Source organism: Tupaia chinensis, unplaced genomic scaffold, assembly GCF_000334495.1.
Source record: "Tupaia chinensis unplaced genomic scaffold, TupChi_1.0 Scaffold000165_2, whole genome shotgun sequence".
In the NCBI taxonomy this organism is placed as follows: domain Eukaryota; kingdom Metazoa; phylum Chordata; class Mammalia; order Scandentia; family Tupaiidae; genus Tupaia; species Tupaia belangeri.
In genome coordinates, this window is record NW_006159640.1 from 1,074,848 (window position 1) to 1,092,808 (window position 17,961).

The window sequence follows — 17,961 nt, forward strand, 5'->3', positions numbered from 1 at the left end:
CGGAGGAAGGTGGCCGCGCGCCCGCGCTGCCCACTCGCTCGCGCACACAGACACACGCCAGCCCCGCGCGCGTCCCAAGCCGCACAGCTCTGCAAAAGTTTCTGCTCGAGATTTGGCTCTCTTCCCCCTGGACTTTCGAACGACTAGGGGCTGAGAGAGGAAAGCAGAGGCTCACGGGCGGAGCAGAAAACACCGCCGTTTGCCTTGGAGAGTAGGTAGCCGGGGCTGCACTCTAGCCGCTGCGCCCCGAGCCGGGGCCGACTCGCCACTCTGCCGAGCAGCTCCGATCAGGAGGCGACCCGTTTGTGGCTGTTGTCCCGGGGCGTCTTTGCTGGGCGGGAGGCTTGCACCGCAGCCAGCGCCATGCAGAACTACAAGTACGACAAGGCGATCGTCCCGGAGAGCAAGAACGGCGGCAGCCCAGCGCTCAACAACAACCCGAGAAAGAGCGGCAGCAAGCGGGTGCTGCTCATCTGTCTCGACCTCTTCTGCCTTTTCATGGGTGAGCCCAGCCCCGCTGTCCCTCGGCCCCTCGGCCCTCGGCGCGTGCCCCAGTCCGGCCTGGGGCAGCACGGTACTGTCAGCTCCAGGGGGCCTCCGCAGCCTTCCTAGGGAGCCTTCGCACCGCCCTGGCCTCCAGGCCTCAGCCCTCCCGGATCCCCCCGACCTCCCGGCCTGTAATTGCGTGTGTCTGGGCATGCTTATACGTTCGCGGGCAACTCGCTCCTTAAAAGTCATCCCCAGATGGAAGCCTGGGTGGAACCCCTCGGAAGGTGTGGGCTCGCACTTGTAGCAGAGGGGAAGTTGGTTAAACTGTGAGCTAGAGCCCGCCTGGAGCTGCGGGTCCTCCTCCATCCTGATCCGATGGATCGCGGGGAGATCCGGGCTCCTGCGTGCGTTCCCCTGGCTGTGTGTAAACATCCAGCCCTTCCGCCTCGCTGCCTGGCTGGCCCAAGCTCGCGAGCTTGCCTTTTCACATTGCTTCTCTCCTGAACGCCCCCAGGGGTTCAGAACGTGCTCTCCCCGGGCTCAGTGCTGGGTGCAGAGTCCCAGGTACCCAGCCTACTGTGCGCCAGGTGGGAGGCGGCATCGCGGGCATCAGCTTTAACTCGTTCTTCCCCTGACTCGGTGCAGTAGGGGTGAGGAGCCCCAGTGCAGCGATGAGGAGACTGAGGCCCAGGGAAAGCAAGCCACGATCTTGTTTTGGGACCACAATTTAATTGCAGTCCCAGAAGGTTGAGGCAAGCGTCCATCTCTGTTTTCCAAAGTAGTTGGAAGCTCCAGCTAGGAGAACGGTGGGAGTTACAGGAATTGGAGTGGGAGGGTGAGGAGGATTTATGGACTGGGGAGGGGAGGGAGAAAGCTATTGACACGAATCCACAGGAGTTCCAAGGTTGAAGTCAGCGTAGGATTTTTTTTTTTCGCTTTTTAAAGCGAATCATGGTGTAATGGAAAGCACACAGGACTTGTCATCACAACACTGCCACTCGGCCACTTGCTGGGCGTGCCACCCAACTGCCTCGCTGGCCTCAGTTTCCTCAGTGGTTGGACAAGGAGGTTGAAGCAGATAGTCTCTGCAAGGCCCCTTCCTGCATTAAGAACTCGGACTTGGTCCAGGAGCTGTCCTGCCAACTCTACTAACTGCAGAAACATCTGTGTTCCCAATTCACTTCCCTTAAAAATAGAACTCCTGCACGGAGACTCGGGTCCGTGGATTTGTCCGCGCAGGTTGTGCAAACCAAAGACGATTTAGGCTGGAGTTACACTTCTCTGTGCTCCCGGCTCTTGCAGCAGTGTCCTTCCTGTGCAATGTCCTCCTGACTAATACTGAGAGTGGAAGAAAAATGGGATTCTTAGCATTTAAAAATAAGAAAATGGCCTTCCAATAAGGAGAGACAGCTGTAGGTAAAACTATGCACCCTGGAAGGGAAAAGAGGCCACTACAGTTCAGGTGGCATATCCCATTCTCACTTCTAATAGGAATTCAACATTAAGATGCTATGGAAAGGAATTGTCACTGGGGGGCCTATGTTCCTGAAAGCTGCTGGCTTATTATCATCCACAGTGGGACAGATTAGTACTTTAAGTCTTGTAACCAAGCTATTGAATTTTTAAAGGACTCTCCCTGGTCTTGAGGGAGTACAAGGAAACACTAAACACATTGGAGCTGTTTGCTGTAAACTTGCCTGGGGTTTCCCACTGTTGGCGGTAGGTCAGCTTTTTCTAGACTGCCTGTTCTCAGGGTACCCTTCTACCTCCTACTTTGGGATTAAAAAAGAAAGTAGAGCCAGAACAAGCTTGACAGGCTTTGTACAATTTCATTGTGTTCCTGTTGCTGGCTGCTGTGACTTGAGTGCTGGGTCTGATAGGCAACTCAATGATTCCACTCCCAAACTGCCTCGGAGATCCTGTTTCACTTGCTTCCAAAAGATAGCAGTTTTGTCTTTCTTCGCCACTCTTCTGACTTCAGAAGGCAGCCCTGAGAGAAGGTTTATTATTAAATGAAACAGAAAAGAAACGGGAAAGAATGCAGACACACAGGCCCATCAGCTCTGTTTTAGCCGAGCTGTGGAAATGTGTGTGAAGGTGTAACTAAGAGGTGTGTGTATACCTTTCAGCTCTTCCTTTGCCCCAAATATCCTCCTGGCCCTCCCAAAGCTGATATTCTAAACTTATCTGTTTATTGTGTTTATTTGCTTTTGGTCTTATGTTTGAACAAATGATTTTGTTTACCTCAAACAAGCAGTAAGCTATCAGGACCATGTACCTTACTTTAAGAGGCACATACTTATCTGTGGTGAAGGGTAGGTGTCTTGCTATTAAAACCTTGGCATTATTTTCAAAGTCATTTATGGATCACTGCCTCCCCTCAGCACTGGCCAAATTAGTGTCACCAATACCTTTAAAAAAAAACCAAAAAACAAAACAAATAAAACAACTGTAAGATAAATATTTATTTGAGGTACTTATGCAAAAGAACTCTATTTGGCTTCCAAAAGAAAAATTAATAACGCAACATATGATTTTAATATTCCACACACCACAGTCCTAAAAAAATTGTTTCTACTTGCTTTGCATTTTGCCTAAGACTGTCACTATGATTTAATTTTTATGCAGTTTATTGATCATATGGTCTAGATTACAGGGTACTAATATATTAAGAAGAGAGACAGTTTTCTGTTTATTCTCCCAGAGGGATATATTCCAAACTTCATCTCCTAGTATCTGGAAAAAATAAAAGCTGATGTGGTATGTAAGTGTTATATAAGTGGAGCTATGTGAGTAATTTGACTGGCTTCACATACCTTTTTGGAATGTTAAATTCTTAGTGAAAAAAAAAAACAAAAAAAAACATAAGTCCCTCCTGGTTTGAAGGCCAAAAGAATCTGGTGTCAGTGAACTCCCAAGGGAGTTTCCTTCCCATTGAATAGTCTTGTGGAATAATTGCTTTTAAGTCTAGTTAGGAATCTTTTCATGGTGGTTTATCTGCTGTTCATTTTGTTTTTGTTTCAATTAAGGAATAAATATCACCTCCTGGTTTTTGTGCCTTGAATTCTCTCCTGTGGGTTGTAGGAGAGGGGTGAGAGAATTTCCGGGCAAGGGAGGAGCATCTACTGTCTTCCTAAGTGCTGTTAGCTTCTTTTTTTAATGCAAATTAATTTATAGACACCTTGCTGTCACACTTAGAAAGAGATTATATCCATTTTGTAGACCAGAAAACCAAGCCTCAGAGAAAGGAAGGACAGATAGATGAATACTGAGGTTGACGTCTGTTTATTGTAGTTCTCAGTTTAGCATGAGTGGAGTCCTCTTCTCATCTGAAGAAATCCTGAAACTCAGATTCTCATTACAAAATCCTGAAGCTCAGGGACCAGCAGATGGCGTAGCGGCTATGCCACTGGATTCCCACATGACTGACCCCGGTTCAAGGCCCCAGGCCCAGTGACTTCAAAATCACACTAGGCGCGTGTGCATGCCCTAGATACTAGAAGCAGAATAGAGAAAGGATTGCAGTATGGCTATTGCCCCGGGGGGGTGATTTCTCACTCTCCCTCTCATTGTATCTGTCTCTCTTTCTCTGGCTAAGAGCACACACACCCGAAGGCAAAAACCTCTTTAAAAAGCAAAAGACAAAAACCAAAACACTGAAGCTCAGTTTGCAGAGTCCTGTCTCCACATTTCCTAACCATTTGCACCAAACACTTCTGGTCAGTGATAGAGAATTTAAGTGGTCAGCAACCTTGTTTAATTTGGTTGTTCTAGGATGTTTGGGGACAGTTTTTGATTTGAAAAGAAATGTTTGAGATACCCTTGTAGCACTGTCTCCATGTGTGGGGTACATAAAACCACAGATGTTCTTATTAAACTGTTAGTACTAAGAGGAGGTGTGTGGTATAGAGAGCAGGAAAGGAGACTTAGAGTCAGAAACTTCGGGTTCCAGAGTGGTCAGTACTATTAATACTTTCTAGTTGTGTGGTTGTGATCCAGTTTGGTTTTCTGTGGGTCTCGGCCAGCACCACAGGTGACGTCTCCCCTTTTTTTTTGCTCAATCATGATATGCCCTATGTGGTTTTAGTAACTCAGCAGGCTTTGATCATTTATCATATAATACCGCAGACTATAGAAACAGATTTCCATTAATCAACTGGTGAGCAACCTAAATCTAGCCAAGCATCTTGCATGGAGTGCAGTAATAAAGGGTTTCTCCATCTGGTAGGCAAGCCCTGTTGGCTTGTCGAAGATGGTTGAGAACCTATTTCCTCATTATCTGGATGGCTACTTTTTTGTTTTTGTTTTCTTAGCTCTTTTCTTTCTGCCATAACTTGCTCTCATACTTCAGAGCTGTATCATGCAGTTAGCCGCCTTTCGGTGGTGCAGAAAGTTCGTGGCCTTGTCTATGTTTAGCCCTTTTGGTTACCTGTCAACTTTAGATTCCTTCTTCACCCCTTCCTGTGCGGTTGTTAGGGCTGGTTAGCCCAGTTGGTCACAGCTTGATGCTAATGAGACCCTAGCCCAAGGCTTCCTCCTTGTGTAGGTAGCTGTATTTATGGAGAGAGACCTTGCTCTGTGTGTCTGTTCAATTCAGTATGTATTATTCAAAGAGTAATAGTCTATTTGGGGGATGCCTACTTTGTCAGTATTTCATACACTTACCTAATAGAGACCATCTGGTGTGAAATACTGATTCTCAGGCTGTCCCCCAGAATATTCAGGAGGTTTGGGCCAGGGCCTGGCATTGTGCATTTTATAAGAGCTTCAGATCATTCTTTTTTTTTCTTGATAGAGGGCTTTATTTTTAGATTTTTGCTATAAGGTGTGTGTGCTCACCAGAGAGACAAAGACAGAGAAATCACCAGAAAGTGAGAAATCACCCCCCCCCCTCAGGGGGGATGGCCACGCTGCAATCCCTTCTCCTCCATTCTCCTCTCAGGATCTTGTGCATGCATGCACATGCACCTGACTTGAGTTTAAGCCACCGGGTCCAGGACTCGAACCGCAGTTGATTACATGGGAATTCAGCTATGTAGCCATTACGCCATTTGCTGGTCCCAAAAGCTTCAGATCATTCTTAACTGCTAATTTTAGAGTCATTATTTTGTTTAACAGCTAATGTCTTTAGGACATTTAAATTATATAGGTTTTTTTTTTTTTTTTTTTTGGCCCTGTCCTGTCCTGAATTTTACAGCACTTTCTGCAATGTTAGATTGTCTGTACATTTTTTTTATGGCCATTGCCTTTTTCAGTAAGGATAATCAAGCTCGCTAAGAATCTTTCAAAGGGAAAAAATATATCTAGATGTAGGTCTGAAGGTGTTCTGGGACTTTTTGCACAAAGACTATGTCGTCTGTTTTATTATTATTATTGTTATTATTGTTTTTAGATTTTTGCCATAGAGTGCGTGTGCTAGCTGGAGGGAGTCAGAGGCAGAGAGAGGGAAAGTGAGAAATCACCTTCCAGGAAGATGGCCACACTGTAATTCCTTCTCCTCCATTTTCCTCTAGGAATTTTGGATGAGCACACATGCTCCATGTGATTTTCAAAGTGCTGGGTCTGGGACTTGTATAGCGGTCAGCCATGTGAGAATCCAGCACCTTAACCACCACATCGCTTGTTGGCCCCTGTGTTGTCTGTATTTGCTGACAGGCTAGACTCTTGACTTATTTTCTGGTACCAAATTGAGTTCTCTGTAGTTGAAGTTATCAGTCAAATGACCACGTCAGAGAGATGAGGTGCTAATTCTATCAATAAATAACTCTGAGGTATTGTGCATGCGTGAGTGAAGGTGGAAAAGGAATACATTAGATTTAAACAGAGCCTTAAAAGAGCTGTTAGCTTGACAAAGTATTGCAGAAACAATACAAACTTTGGATTTAGCCAGATCTGGGTTTGAATGCTGACATAAAGCTAACACCCACGGTGCAACTTGGGCAAAAATTATTTAACCTCTCTGCACTTCAGTTTCCTGATCTTTAAAATATTTAAACCTATTAACAACCTTGGGTTGTGAAGTTCAGATGAGATGAGTCTGAAAGCACTTTGAAGGTTAAAATGTGCTTTATCATGATCAGGTACTATGTTGCCACTATTATTATTGAGAGAAATAATAATATGTTTCTTTTCCTCCCAGTTTCCTTACTCCTCAATAGTTCTATGAAATCCTCTTTCATTTTTTGGGGGCAACAAAGTTGCTTGAAATATATTAAGGACAATTACTCTGAGGAGACTCCTAAGAAAAAACCAGACAGAGTGGACACAAATGTTTCTCATTAGCCAGTGAAAAACAGGGGCAGGTTTTCTGACCCTTTCTGGAAAAGTCAAAGGGCAGCAACCTCAACAGCCTTTGGTGGATGCATTCTTCCCCTTTGAAAGGGAGATGCCCTATCTTCTGAGAGAAAGTCAAATATACCCTAGGAAGGACAGGAGAGAATTTGGACAACGGATCTGTTTTAGGGTCAACTCTTATCTGTGTTATTTGCCAGACCAGGATAAAACCTAACTAAAAAAAACAGCAGTGATTGGAAATGATCAAAATTCTTATCATCCAGGGCATTCTCTCTCTTTGGTGAGGAAGGGAGGGACTGTGCTAGTTATCATATTTGTTATTTGGACCAATCCTGTGGTACAGATAGGACTTCAAAAGTTTGCAAGAAAGGAATTAGAATACAAATTTACATTGTGTTTTAGAGAGTGTGAAAGTCACCTGTGGAGGATGACGCCTATCGTCTTCTCAACTGGACTGGTCTGAGGTGTGTATCATGCTGGGTAAAGTCTCCTTGCAATCTAAATGATGTATAGTGGTGGGATGCATAAATCATCATAATAAAAAGGAATGGAAAAAATAGAAATACTTTATACTTTTGTATGAAAGTATCCTTTTATTAAAAAGAATTATTTTATTTTACTTATTATTATCATCATTATTATTTTCCAGATTGATCAGAGAGGGACAGAGAGAGAGAGAGAGAGGAAGTGAGAAAGCAAGCCACCAGGGCCGAGACTTGAACCATGGTCAGCCATGTGGGAGTTCAGCACCTTTAACCACCATGCCACTTGCTGGCCCCTGTATGAAAGTATCTTGACAGAGTTCTGAAATATAATTATGTGAGTACTTTATCTTCACATTAAACCCACCTTTTGCATCTTGAGAAAAAAAAGTAAAAGAAAGTGTGAAATTCACGGGACGTGTGCGTGTGTGTGTTTGTGCCCAAAATCCCAAAAGGAGGGAGAAATCGCAGAGAAGGGATTGTGGTGGTGTGACCATATCCCATGGGGGTGTTCTCTCTCTCTGTAGTAAGTGCACATGTCCTCTGGCATGTTGTTGGTTTTTTTTGTTTTTTTTTTTAAATGTGAAATGCAGACACTCAGCCAGTCGGTTGGGGTAACAGACTTCTCATCCTAGGACTGTGGCCTAGGTTGTCCATAACCTCGCAGAGAAGGCCCCAGCACTGGTGAATGCTGCTGCAGTTTAGTCAAAGCCTTGATTGGCCACATTTTGGCACTATGCCAAGGTTGAGCTGGTTTACAACCCCTGCTGAGATCCCTACAGCTCTTCGGAGCCTGAGAAAAATAGTTAATAGTACTCCAAACGGGAGCATCAAACAGTTCACAGTTAAGGAAGCTCTGCTGAACGGCTTGGTGGTCACTGAGGTGTAGATGTGGTTTATGTTGGCATAGGCAAGCATGGGATCACTGGCTGTGTTTGAAGACCATTCTTTAACATCTGATTATATATTTGATTTATTATTTGAATGTGCTTGGACCACATGTGATCAGGCTAGCTATTATCTAAATCAAGTAAGAGGTGTAAAAAAAAGTGAAATGCATGCATCGTAGTTTCACCATACATAATTTCCATGAATATTTGAAGACCTCTGCTATTAGCTCTTTTTTCTAGATGAAGAAACTAGCTTAGAGAAATTAGGTAACTGATACAAGAGTACCCAGCTAGAAAGCAGTCACTGGAGACCAGCAGATGGCATAATGGTTATATTGCTGGACATAGTTGACTGCAGTTCAAGTCCTGGGCCCAGTGGCTTAAAACTCACGCTGGGCATGTGAGCGTACGTGCCCAAAACCCCAGGAAGAGAATGAAGAAGGGACTGCAGCCTGGACATCTCCCTGGGGCGTGAGTTCTCACTTTCTATTTCTCTGTCTCTCTCTGTGTCTCTGGTGAGCGCATACGCCCTATAGCAAAAATCTCTCCAAAAGAAAAATAAAAACAAGAAAGTGTCATCAAATTTTACAGAGCTCTTGTCAGTTTATCTTTACCTTGCTGCCCACATCCAACTAATTCAATGAAGACTTTCTATTAATTCCAATTTTATCGAGTCCACATACGTACAATACATTCCACAGGGCCCACTGCAGGACACAGATCTGAGTCTTAGCCCTAGAATCCTACTGGGGAGTGGATTATACATAAATAATGGCAAAATAGCTTCAAGGGTGATGAATAAGCCTCTTTGTGGACATAATAAAGAAAATACCAATGGAAATAAAATTCTTCGTTACCTAGATGGATAGAATCTTTAGCATTTGGAAGCACTTTTCATTATCTATAACACCAAGATCATTTTTCATATCATTTAGAAAAACAGGCCCTTTAAAACATTTTTTTTCTTAGATTTTTTTGCCAGAGGGCATGTGTGCTCTCTGGAGAGAAACAGAGAGGGAAAGTGAGCAGTCACTCCCCAGGAGGGACAGCCAAGCTATCATCCCTGTTCCTCTGTTCCCCTCTCGGTGTTTTGGGCATACACACATATGCACCTGGTGTGTTTTTCAGGCTGCCAGGACTCAAACTATGGAGTTGACCATGTGGGATTCAGTGCCTTGATACCACTGGCCGGCCCAAAGTAAATGATTTTTAAAGTATATTGATTTATTTTGAGAGAGAGGAAAAAACAAACAAACAAAAAACCCAGGCACTCTCGACAGGGTCTCATTGTGCCATGATCCTCACCCCCTGGCCCTCTATGCAGCTGGGATCACAGTCACACACTGTCTTGGTGGGGCTCCAGCACTGCAGAGCAGCCCACTGCCTGCTACTACCACCGGGCCAACAGGTTATTTAGAGCTGGGTAAGGGCTGAGGGTCTGAGAAGAAAAGCACAGGTTCTGGAGTCAGACAGTTTGGAGTTTGCTCACTATTGTTAGTTTCATAAGTTTTTATTTTGGAGGTTTTTTTGTTTGTTTTTTTTTTTTTTGCTATAGGGCGTGTGCACTCACCAGAAAGAAAGACAGACACAGAGACAGAGAGACAGAAAGTGACAGAAAGTGAGAAATCACACACCCCCCCGGGGGGGTTGGCCACACCGCAATCCCTTCTCCTCTATCCTCCTCTCGGGATCTTGGGCACACACGCACACGTGCCCAGCATGAGTTTAAGCCACTGGGTCCAGGATGTGAACCACAGTCGACTACATGGGAGTCCAGCGACATAGCCATTACACCATCTGCTGGCCCCAGTTTTATAAGATTTATAAGAGCAAGTTACTTCATCTCTCTCTCTCAGTTTTCTGATTTGTGACATTATGAGGACATGCTTGGGACAGTGCATGGCACATGGGCACTCAACAGGTGGTTGCTGCTGTCATCATTCTCACATGTCCTGGACCAGAGGTGTAGATTGGTTTGTAGTCATCCAGTAACAATGGAAGAGCAGAACCTAGTACCGAGGTCTTGCATATCTACCGCTTTGTTTTTCTGATGTTTACTTGTCAGTCTGAAATTTCACATCATTCATGAGGTTGAGTTCCCTAGAGAGTCTGGAGTCAATAAAAAGAGAAAACAAACAGGTTTAATTTTTAACCCAAATCAAAGGATGTTAGCTGAGTGAGGCAAATGTGAAGGACTGGGCAGCTTTGGAAATACAGCATTACTTTTTTTCAAATTAGTATTTGTTCTAAAAAGTGCTTATTATTAAAGATCACTACTGATTGATTTGAACTTGAAAAGTTTTTGCCTCCTTTTATAAACAATGTTTCCCAGGAAAGAAGTAAGGAAATCCATGTTTTCAGCGTTTTTGCTTTTCTAAAAGCCTTTCAACAACCTTTTAAGGTGGAAATTATTCTTCTTTTTAAAGGAATTATTTTGTTTTTTATTTATTCATTCATTTATTTCATTTTTTTTATTTTGACCAGAGAGGGACAGAGCAAGAGAGAAGGAGAGATTGGGAAAGTAAGAGAGCAAGCCTCCAAGTCCAGCACTTGAACCGTGGTCGGCCATGTGGGAGTCCAGCGTCTTTAACCACCACGCCACCTGCCGCCCCCTAAGGTGGAAATTATTCTTACCTGAAGATGAAACTAAGTCTCAGATTAAATAATTTTTGGGGGGGGAGGGGAAGAGGTTTTTTTACTACAGGGTGCATGCACTTTTTTGTCAGAGAAACAGAAAGACAGAAAGTGAGAAATCATCCTCTGGGGGGGGGTGGGAGGGTGGCCACTCCACAATCCCTTCTCCTCCATTCTCTTCTCGGGATATTGGGCACATATGTACATGTGCCTGGTATGAGTTTAAGCCACTGGGCCCAAGACTCGAACCACGGTTGACTATATGGGAGTTCAGCAACATAGCCATTACGCCAACTGCTGGTCCCAGATTAAATAATTTTCTCAAGATCATGCCTTCATTGACAGTGCTAACATTCCGAAGAAGACTAGGTAAGTTCTTGAACATCCTTGTAAAACTACTCTTCTTAAGTCTGGGTTACATTATAAACTAAGATCAGCATTAGAATTCCCAAATTTAAAAACAAACCAAACAAAAAACACATTTAAAACACAGTTGGAAACCTTTAAATGAAACATGTTGATTTATGTGTGCCCTGAAAGTATGTATTGTAATCAGGGTATTGGTGGTAACTGTGTTTTTGAGGTTTGTCGCAAATTAACAAAATTATATGCCTAGAGGGTTTTGCAGAGAAATGCAAATCAGTGTAAGCGCCTTGTCATAATAAGCAGCGTGCTTTAGTTCCTGTTTATGTATCCCTAAAGCATATAATACACATGATTATATTGACATGAAGGAAGCTGTTCTCATTGATGGTTTCTTCATCTCTGGCCCCCAAATTACTTTGCTGTATCAATCAGTGTAATTTCTAGAAAGCCTATTAATTTACGTCTATGTTTGTACCTGTCTTTTAAATACAAGTCTTATCATCTCCAGAGCTTCTTGGGCAGTTGCTATGTACTAGCTCCAGATTGGCTTCCCCTTAAGGAATTCTCAGAGTGGCAAAAGTGAAACAAACTTGTGGACCAGCCCTGTAGTGCAGTGGCCAAGCCTTGTACTTAGGGAGCCAGATCCCACATGGCCAATTACAGTTTGAATCCTGGGCGTGGCAGCTTGAAAAGTATGTCAGGTACCCATGCACACATGTTGCCAATCCTGACAAGAGAGAAATGGAAGAAAAGGGATTGTGATGTGACCACTCCCCATTGGGGGTTCTGCCTCTTTCTCTCTCTCTCTCTTTAGCAAACACATGAACCCCCAGCTATGAAAACAACAACAACAGCAACAAAAAACTTAACCACAATAAATTTAATTTTTAAAAAAGGAAAACAAACATTTGTGTAATAACACACACTATAAATGATGATTTTGGAGCCTTAAGGAAGGGGCTATCGCAGTACGTGAGGTTTGCCTGAGTTCATGAGTTGGGTCTTGCAAGATAAATAATCGCTCACAAGCCAGGAAGGGGAGAGAGTATTGCACAGAGGGGACCACAGGAGCTGAGACATGGAAGCAGAAACCTATTTAGCTGGAGGCCAGCTAGTGTCTCGTGTGGGAAGGGAGGATGCTGGAGATGAGGCTGGTTAGAGTTAGAATATGAAAAGGGCCTGTAAAGGGCAGGAGCTCTATGGACCTTGAACGTTGTTCTGGAGGACCAGCAAAGCAGATGGAGTCTTGTTATGTTTTTATTATGGAAAATTTCATATAGAAGCCAAAGATATTATCTACCTAGGAGTAGGCTTGCTGGGTCCTATGATAACTCCACATTGAACTTTTTGAGGAACTGCTAAACTTCTTCACAGTGCCTGTACTATTTTAGAAATATCTTTTTTATTTTTAGTTTATCAGAAGGTGTATGTGCTCACCAAAGAGAGACAGAGATAATGAGGCAGAGAGGCAGAGGAAAGGGAGAAAGCAACCACTCCCACCCCCATGGTGGATAGCCATGCTGCAACCCCTTCTCCTCCATCTCTCTTTTTGGGATTTTGGTCAAGCAAGCACATGTACCCAGTGTGTTTTTCAAGCCACCAGATACAAGACTTGAACCAAACTGTAGATCATGTGAGATCCATCCACTTTAACCACCATGCCATGAGCTGGCCCTGGAAAGTTCCTTTTTTATTTTTCCAAGTTTTTGCTATAGCGTGTATGCACTTGCTAGAGAGAGACAATGAGAAGGAAAGTGAGAAATCACCCTCCAATGGGCATGGCCAGCCCCACAATCCATTCTCCTCCTGAAATTTTGGGCACACAAACATATTCACCCAGCATAATTTCAAGCTGTCAGGTCTGGAACTAGAACCGCAATTGGCCACTAGGATTCGAATGCCTTAACTACCATGCTACTTGCTAGCCCCTAGAAATTTCTTAAGGTAAGGTAAAACAAAACAAAACAAAACAAAAACAGGAGTTTTACAGAAGACCTTTGGAATTAGCATATGCACAAAAGTTTTGAAGGGGGGATTAATCTGATCTGAATCGGTTTGAGAGTAGGCAGACTGTAGGCAGAAAAGCATGACTGATCTGGAGGCTGGAGGCAAATGAGACTGAACCTGAGGGTGGAGAAAAGAAGGAAGAAGAAGGAAGACATGACAGGTCGTTCCTGATCTCCTGGTTGGGAGACTGAACTGTGGTGAGGCCACTCCCGCCACACTTTAAATATAGTTTTTCTACAAGACTTATGAAATCCATGATAAGATTACCAAATTCTTCTCTATAAACATACTATAGGCTTGTTATAAAGATGATGCCATTTGTTATTTTTATTTCCTCTCTGGAATTTTTAAATTTCTCCTGTGTACCTTAAAATATTAATGAACAGACTAGAAATCCTCTTGGTTTAGAGAAACAGCTTCCTTGTGTTGTAATGATTTTGTTTGTTTTGGTTTTTGTTTTTGCCCTTGGGCGTGTGTACTCTCTCAAAAGAGACACAGAGAGGGAAAGCAGGAAATCTCACCGTAAAAGGAACGGCCACGCCGCAATCCCTTTCCCTCCATTCTCTCGAGATATTGGGCACGCATGCACATGTGCCCGGCATGAGTTTTAAGCCTTGGGGTCCAGGTCTCAAACTGTGATTGGCCATGTGGGAGTCCAGCACCTTAACCACCATGCCACCTACTGTCCCCAGTAATTTTTCCCCCCTGATCCCTGTCCCCCACCGCTGCCCTGCTTCTGAACTATCTCTTTATGCTTTCCAATCTTTCAGTTTCTGCCATCTGGTATTTCAAAAAATAGCTTTATTGAGATATAATTCACCTATCATTTCACTTCTCATTCAAAGTGCATACTTCAATGGTTTTTAGTATATCCACAGAGTTAGGTAACCATCATGACAATCGATTTTAAAACATTTCCATTGTGCTCAAATGGAGTGAAGTGTATCCACTAGCCATCGTTTCCGTTCTCACTTCACCTTCCACCACTTCATGGTGACCTCCATCAACTTTCCGTCTCTTGGAATTTGCCTAGTCTAGTCTGGATATTGCATGTGTGTGATCATCTCCTATATGGTCTTTTGTGACTGGCTTCTTTCACTTAGCATGATTTTGTTTTTATTCCCATCACAGCGTGCGTGCACATGAGAGTGAGAGAGGTGAGCACCTTCCACAGGGGTGATCACACCTGATCCCCTTCTTCCAGTCCTCCAGCTTCCGAGAGCTTGGGCACTCACGTGTGTGTTGCAGTCTGACCTGGCCAGGGATTTGAACCACAGTCAACATCTATCCATACTGAAGCATATATCAGTATTTTATTTTGTTTTATTGCCAAATATATTCCATTATATGAATATATCACATTTAGTTTATTCGTTTGTCACTGACGGACATTTGAGTCATCACCACTTTCTGGCTATCACGAATAGTGTGCTATATTCACATAGATGTTTTCAGTACCTCCTAGTAGAATGACTGGCTCATATGGTAACTCCATGTTTAACTTTTTTTCTATATGGCATGTGTGCTGGCTGGAGAGATACTGAGGTGGGGAAGGGAGGGGGATTAATCACCCCCCAGAGGTGCTGGCCACGCAGTAATCTCTTCTCCTCTTGGGATTTGGGGCACACATGCACTTGTGCCTGGCATTGAATCCTGCCAGGTCCAGGATTCAACCTGAACTTGAACTACTAACTGCTAAGTCGACCATGTGGGATCCGGCTGCCTTAACCACTATGCCACCTCGCTGGCCCTCTGTATTTAACTTTTTGAGGAAATGCCAAACTCTTTTCCATAGTGGCTGCACCATTTTAGGAATCTCAAATACAAGTTTTACTGAAGACCTTTGGAATTAACGTAGTTATGAAACCACTGTAATGTACTTCCTTCTAGGGACATTTTTCATAAACAGGTTTTCATCTGTTTACTAGTGTCACTGGGTTTAAGATGAGTGAAGGGGGGTGCGTGGTGGCGCCCACCCTATGGCAAAACCTGTGGAGGCTGGAGGATTGCGGCATCAAGTCCATCTCTTGGGGACCAGCAGGTGGCGTGGTGGTTAAGGTGCTAGACACTCCTACATGACCAACCACGGTTCGAGTCCTGGACCTGGTGACTTTCTCTCTCGCTCTCGTCAAATTAAAATAAAATGAATGAATAAAAATAAATAAGCAATTTTTAAAGAGTGAATGGAGAGCAGTAAGCTGACTGAGAGATAGATGCTGGTCAGCTAGACTGCACACCTGCCAAGTAACACCTCCACCAATCAGGACGGGGATGGACAGACTCATGTCTCAGCAAATGAAAACCAGATCTTCAGTGAAAAGTGCAAATATTAAACCTATATATATTCCTAAGACCTGCTTTACAATATTTTTAAGTCCATGAAGTAGAAATCCATCTATATTAGTAATAAGACTGATTACTCGCCCTTTTTTTTTTTCCTGTGTATATATGGCTATGTACATAATTATTGTTTCAGGTTAAAATGACCACATTATCTTTTAGATGCATGTGCTAGATGTCAGGAAATTCAAATTGAGTATAATATACAAGCACACATCTTTGGGAATTAGTTGGAATGTCAGGCTGTAAGTGCACTAATAAGCATTAAGTGTGTGAACAATTAAACCACAAATATACATAAGAGGGTGAAGAAAGATACTCACTTTTTAAAAAAGTATTTATTTTATTTTATTTTACTTATTATTTTTTTGACCAGAGAGAGACAGAGGGAGAAAGGGAAAGTGAGAAAGTAAGCCACCGGGTCCAGTACTTGAACCACCGTGAGCCATGTGGGAGTCCAGCTCCTTAACCACCACGTCACCTGCTGGCCCCAGATACTCACTTTTACTATGAGATGTTTCATATGACATGTCACTGAGTCTTTCTAATAGCAGAAGAAGCTAAATGTTAACCTGGTTTTGCAACTCAGAGAGGGTAAATGATTTGCCTAAGCAAATTAGGCTCTCAGCAGTTGTGTATACAGACTGGGATTTCGACTAAAGCCTGACTAGATGCTGATAGTTGCTAACATTGCTTAAGTGCTAGTTATGCATCTCTCAGCAGATTAAGCAGTGTGCACACATTCTCTTATTTAATCCTTCCAGTAAGTCTATGAGGTGTTTGCTACTCATACCTTTATTTTACAGAACTGAGGTTCAGAGAGGTTAAAAATAGCAACCAACGGTGGAGCAGTGGGTAAGCTGAAGAGTCGAGGTTAGCAATCTGTCTGGTGAGCCAATCATAACCACTAGACTCTCCTGCTTGAATTCTCCAAGTGTTTCCAAAGCCTACGCTTTCCCACCATTCCATGCTGCCTTTCCCATCTGCACACGTGAACAGTTGTCCAAGATGAGTTACACTTGTAATTCCCTACCTGGATTCTCTGGACACCTAAAGGTCCTTTAAAGCAGTCACAGGGCATCCAATGCAGTTTTCAGTTCTTCGAAAACAGCCAACATATACCAGACTTTTTTCCCTTTCAACCCATGATTAACTTGCCAAGACTAACTCAAAGCATTAGCCTTTGCCTAGACCAAAGCACCAACTTTCTGCCCTCATGGTGTGAATGACACCTGTCTGTTCACTCTGGTCTTGCTGTTTTTTTCTGATAAGAGATGAGACTGGCACTTCCTAGGCACTGATGAGCAAAAGTGAAGAAGTGATTGTAGTTAAAGATGTCTCCCAGGTGTCACGGAGGGGCAGGAAGGAACTAGGAGGCATCTTTTTTGTTGAAAAGATTGGATACCTTAGAAGAGACAAGCAGCTATGAGAATTTAGAAGAGAGGACAACCATGGGGTCCTGGACTTCTACAGGGAGGAGACATTAGAGCTAGGCCTTTGTCAGTCACAACAGGCAGCAGTAATAGGTCAATCCTGTTTGTGACCCTTTCATTCCATGGACTCGATCTGCTGTCCTGTGGTTTGGTGTAACTTTTGGGTCGTATTGAGAAATTCTGACCTTCTCTGGGTAGTGGCTGCGGGGCAGCTTCTTCATTAAAAGCAGTAAATAGAGCCTCCACCAGTGACCTCGTCCCCACAAGTGACCCAAATTGTTGCAAATTTGGCAACCACCGGTGGGAAGTGGCAGACATGCTTCTCAGCCACACAGCAAAGTTTCATTAGACTCTTGCCCACAGTAGCTGTTTTGGTGAATCTGGCCTCTGTACGTTTCTAGGGAGGAATGGCCTAATGTTTTATTTCTCATCATTCGTTATATTTGTCTTGCTGTCATCTTGGCCTTAATGATTATTTTGCTTCGGTCTCCTTGAAGCAACTGTGTATATTGTGCTCATAGAAAGGAACTTTTAGCAAGTTGGGATTTTAGAATATTTCTAGGTGTTCTGGTCTTACCAGTCTTCTGTTAATGGATTTCTCATTTAAGTCTGTTTAGGGAGAGTAGCTGCAATGACCCTGCAGGAGGGCTGGTGGGCTCTGCTCACCTTTGTGAGTGGTTGCTTTGAGAGTCTTATTCTCTAGGACTTCTATGAATGCAGGATTCTTAGGGACTGGATGGGAAATTAAAATATGTTTCTTGGGTTAAAGTATTCAAAATACGGGGCTTTTAATCCCAGGGAAAAATAAGCTGTCTTGATTTTAGGTTTAATTTTCCTAAGCCATGGATGGAAATAAGGACATTTTAATTATGATTTTGTTTTCCATGAACTGTTTGCATTTGTGCTTCTGCCAACTGTGAAATCTGTGGATTTATTATTAGTTAATAATAGCTTTCACCAAGCAGTTCCAAATGATAAGGTATGCACCTGAGAGTTTGAATTTAAATATATTTTCTTGCCTCAATC

The 17,961-nt window shown here is 43.4% G+C and overlaps 1 protein-coding gene across 1 annotated transcript in view; it reads left to right on the top strand.

Moving 5' to 3' along the window:
* Positions 1-6: 6 nt before the first annotated feature.
* PLPP3 (phospholipid phosphatase 3) overlaps positions 7-17,961 on the top strand; it is a 98,037-nt gene continuing 80,082 nt past the window's right edge. Inside the window, exon 1 of the mRNA XM_006146101.1 lies at positions 7-502. Within this exon, the coding sequence (XP_006146163.1) occupies positions 364-502 (139 nt within the window). The 5' untranslated portion in view covers positions 7-363. The remainder of the gene's footprint in view (positions 503-17,961) is intronic.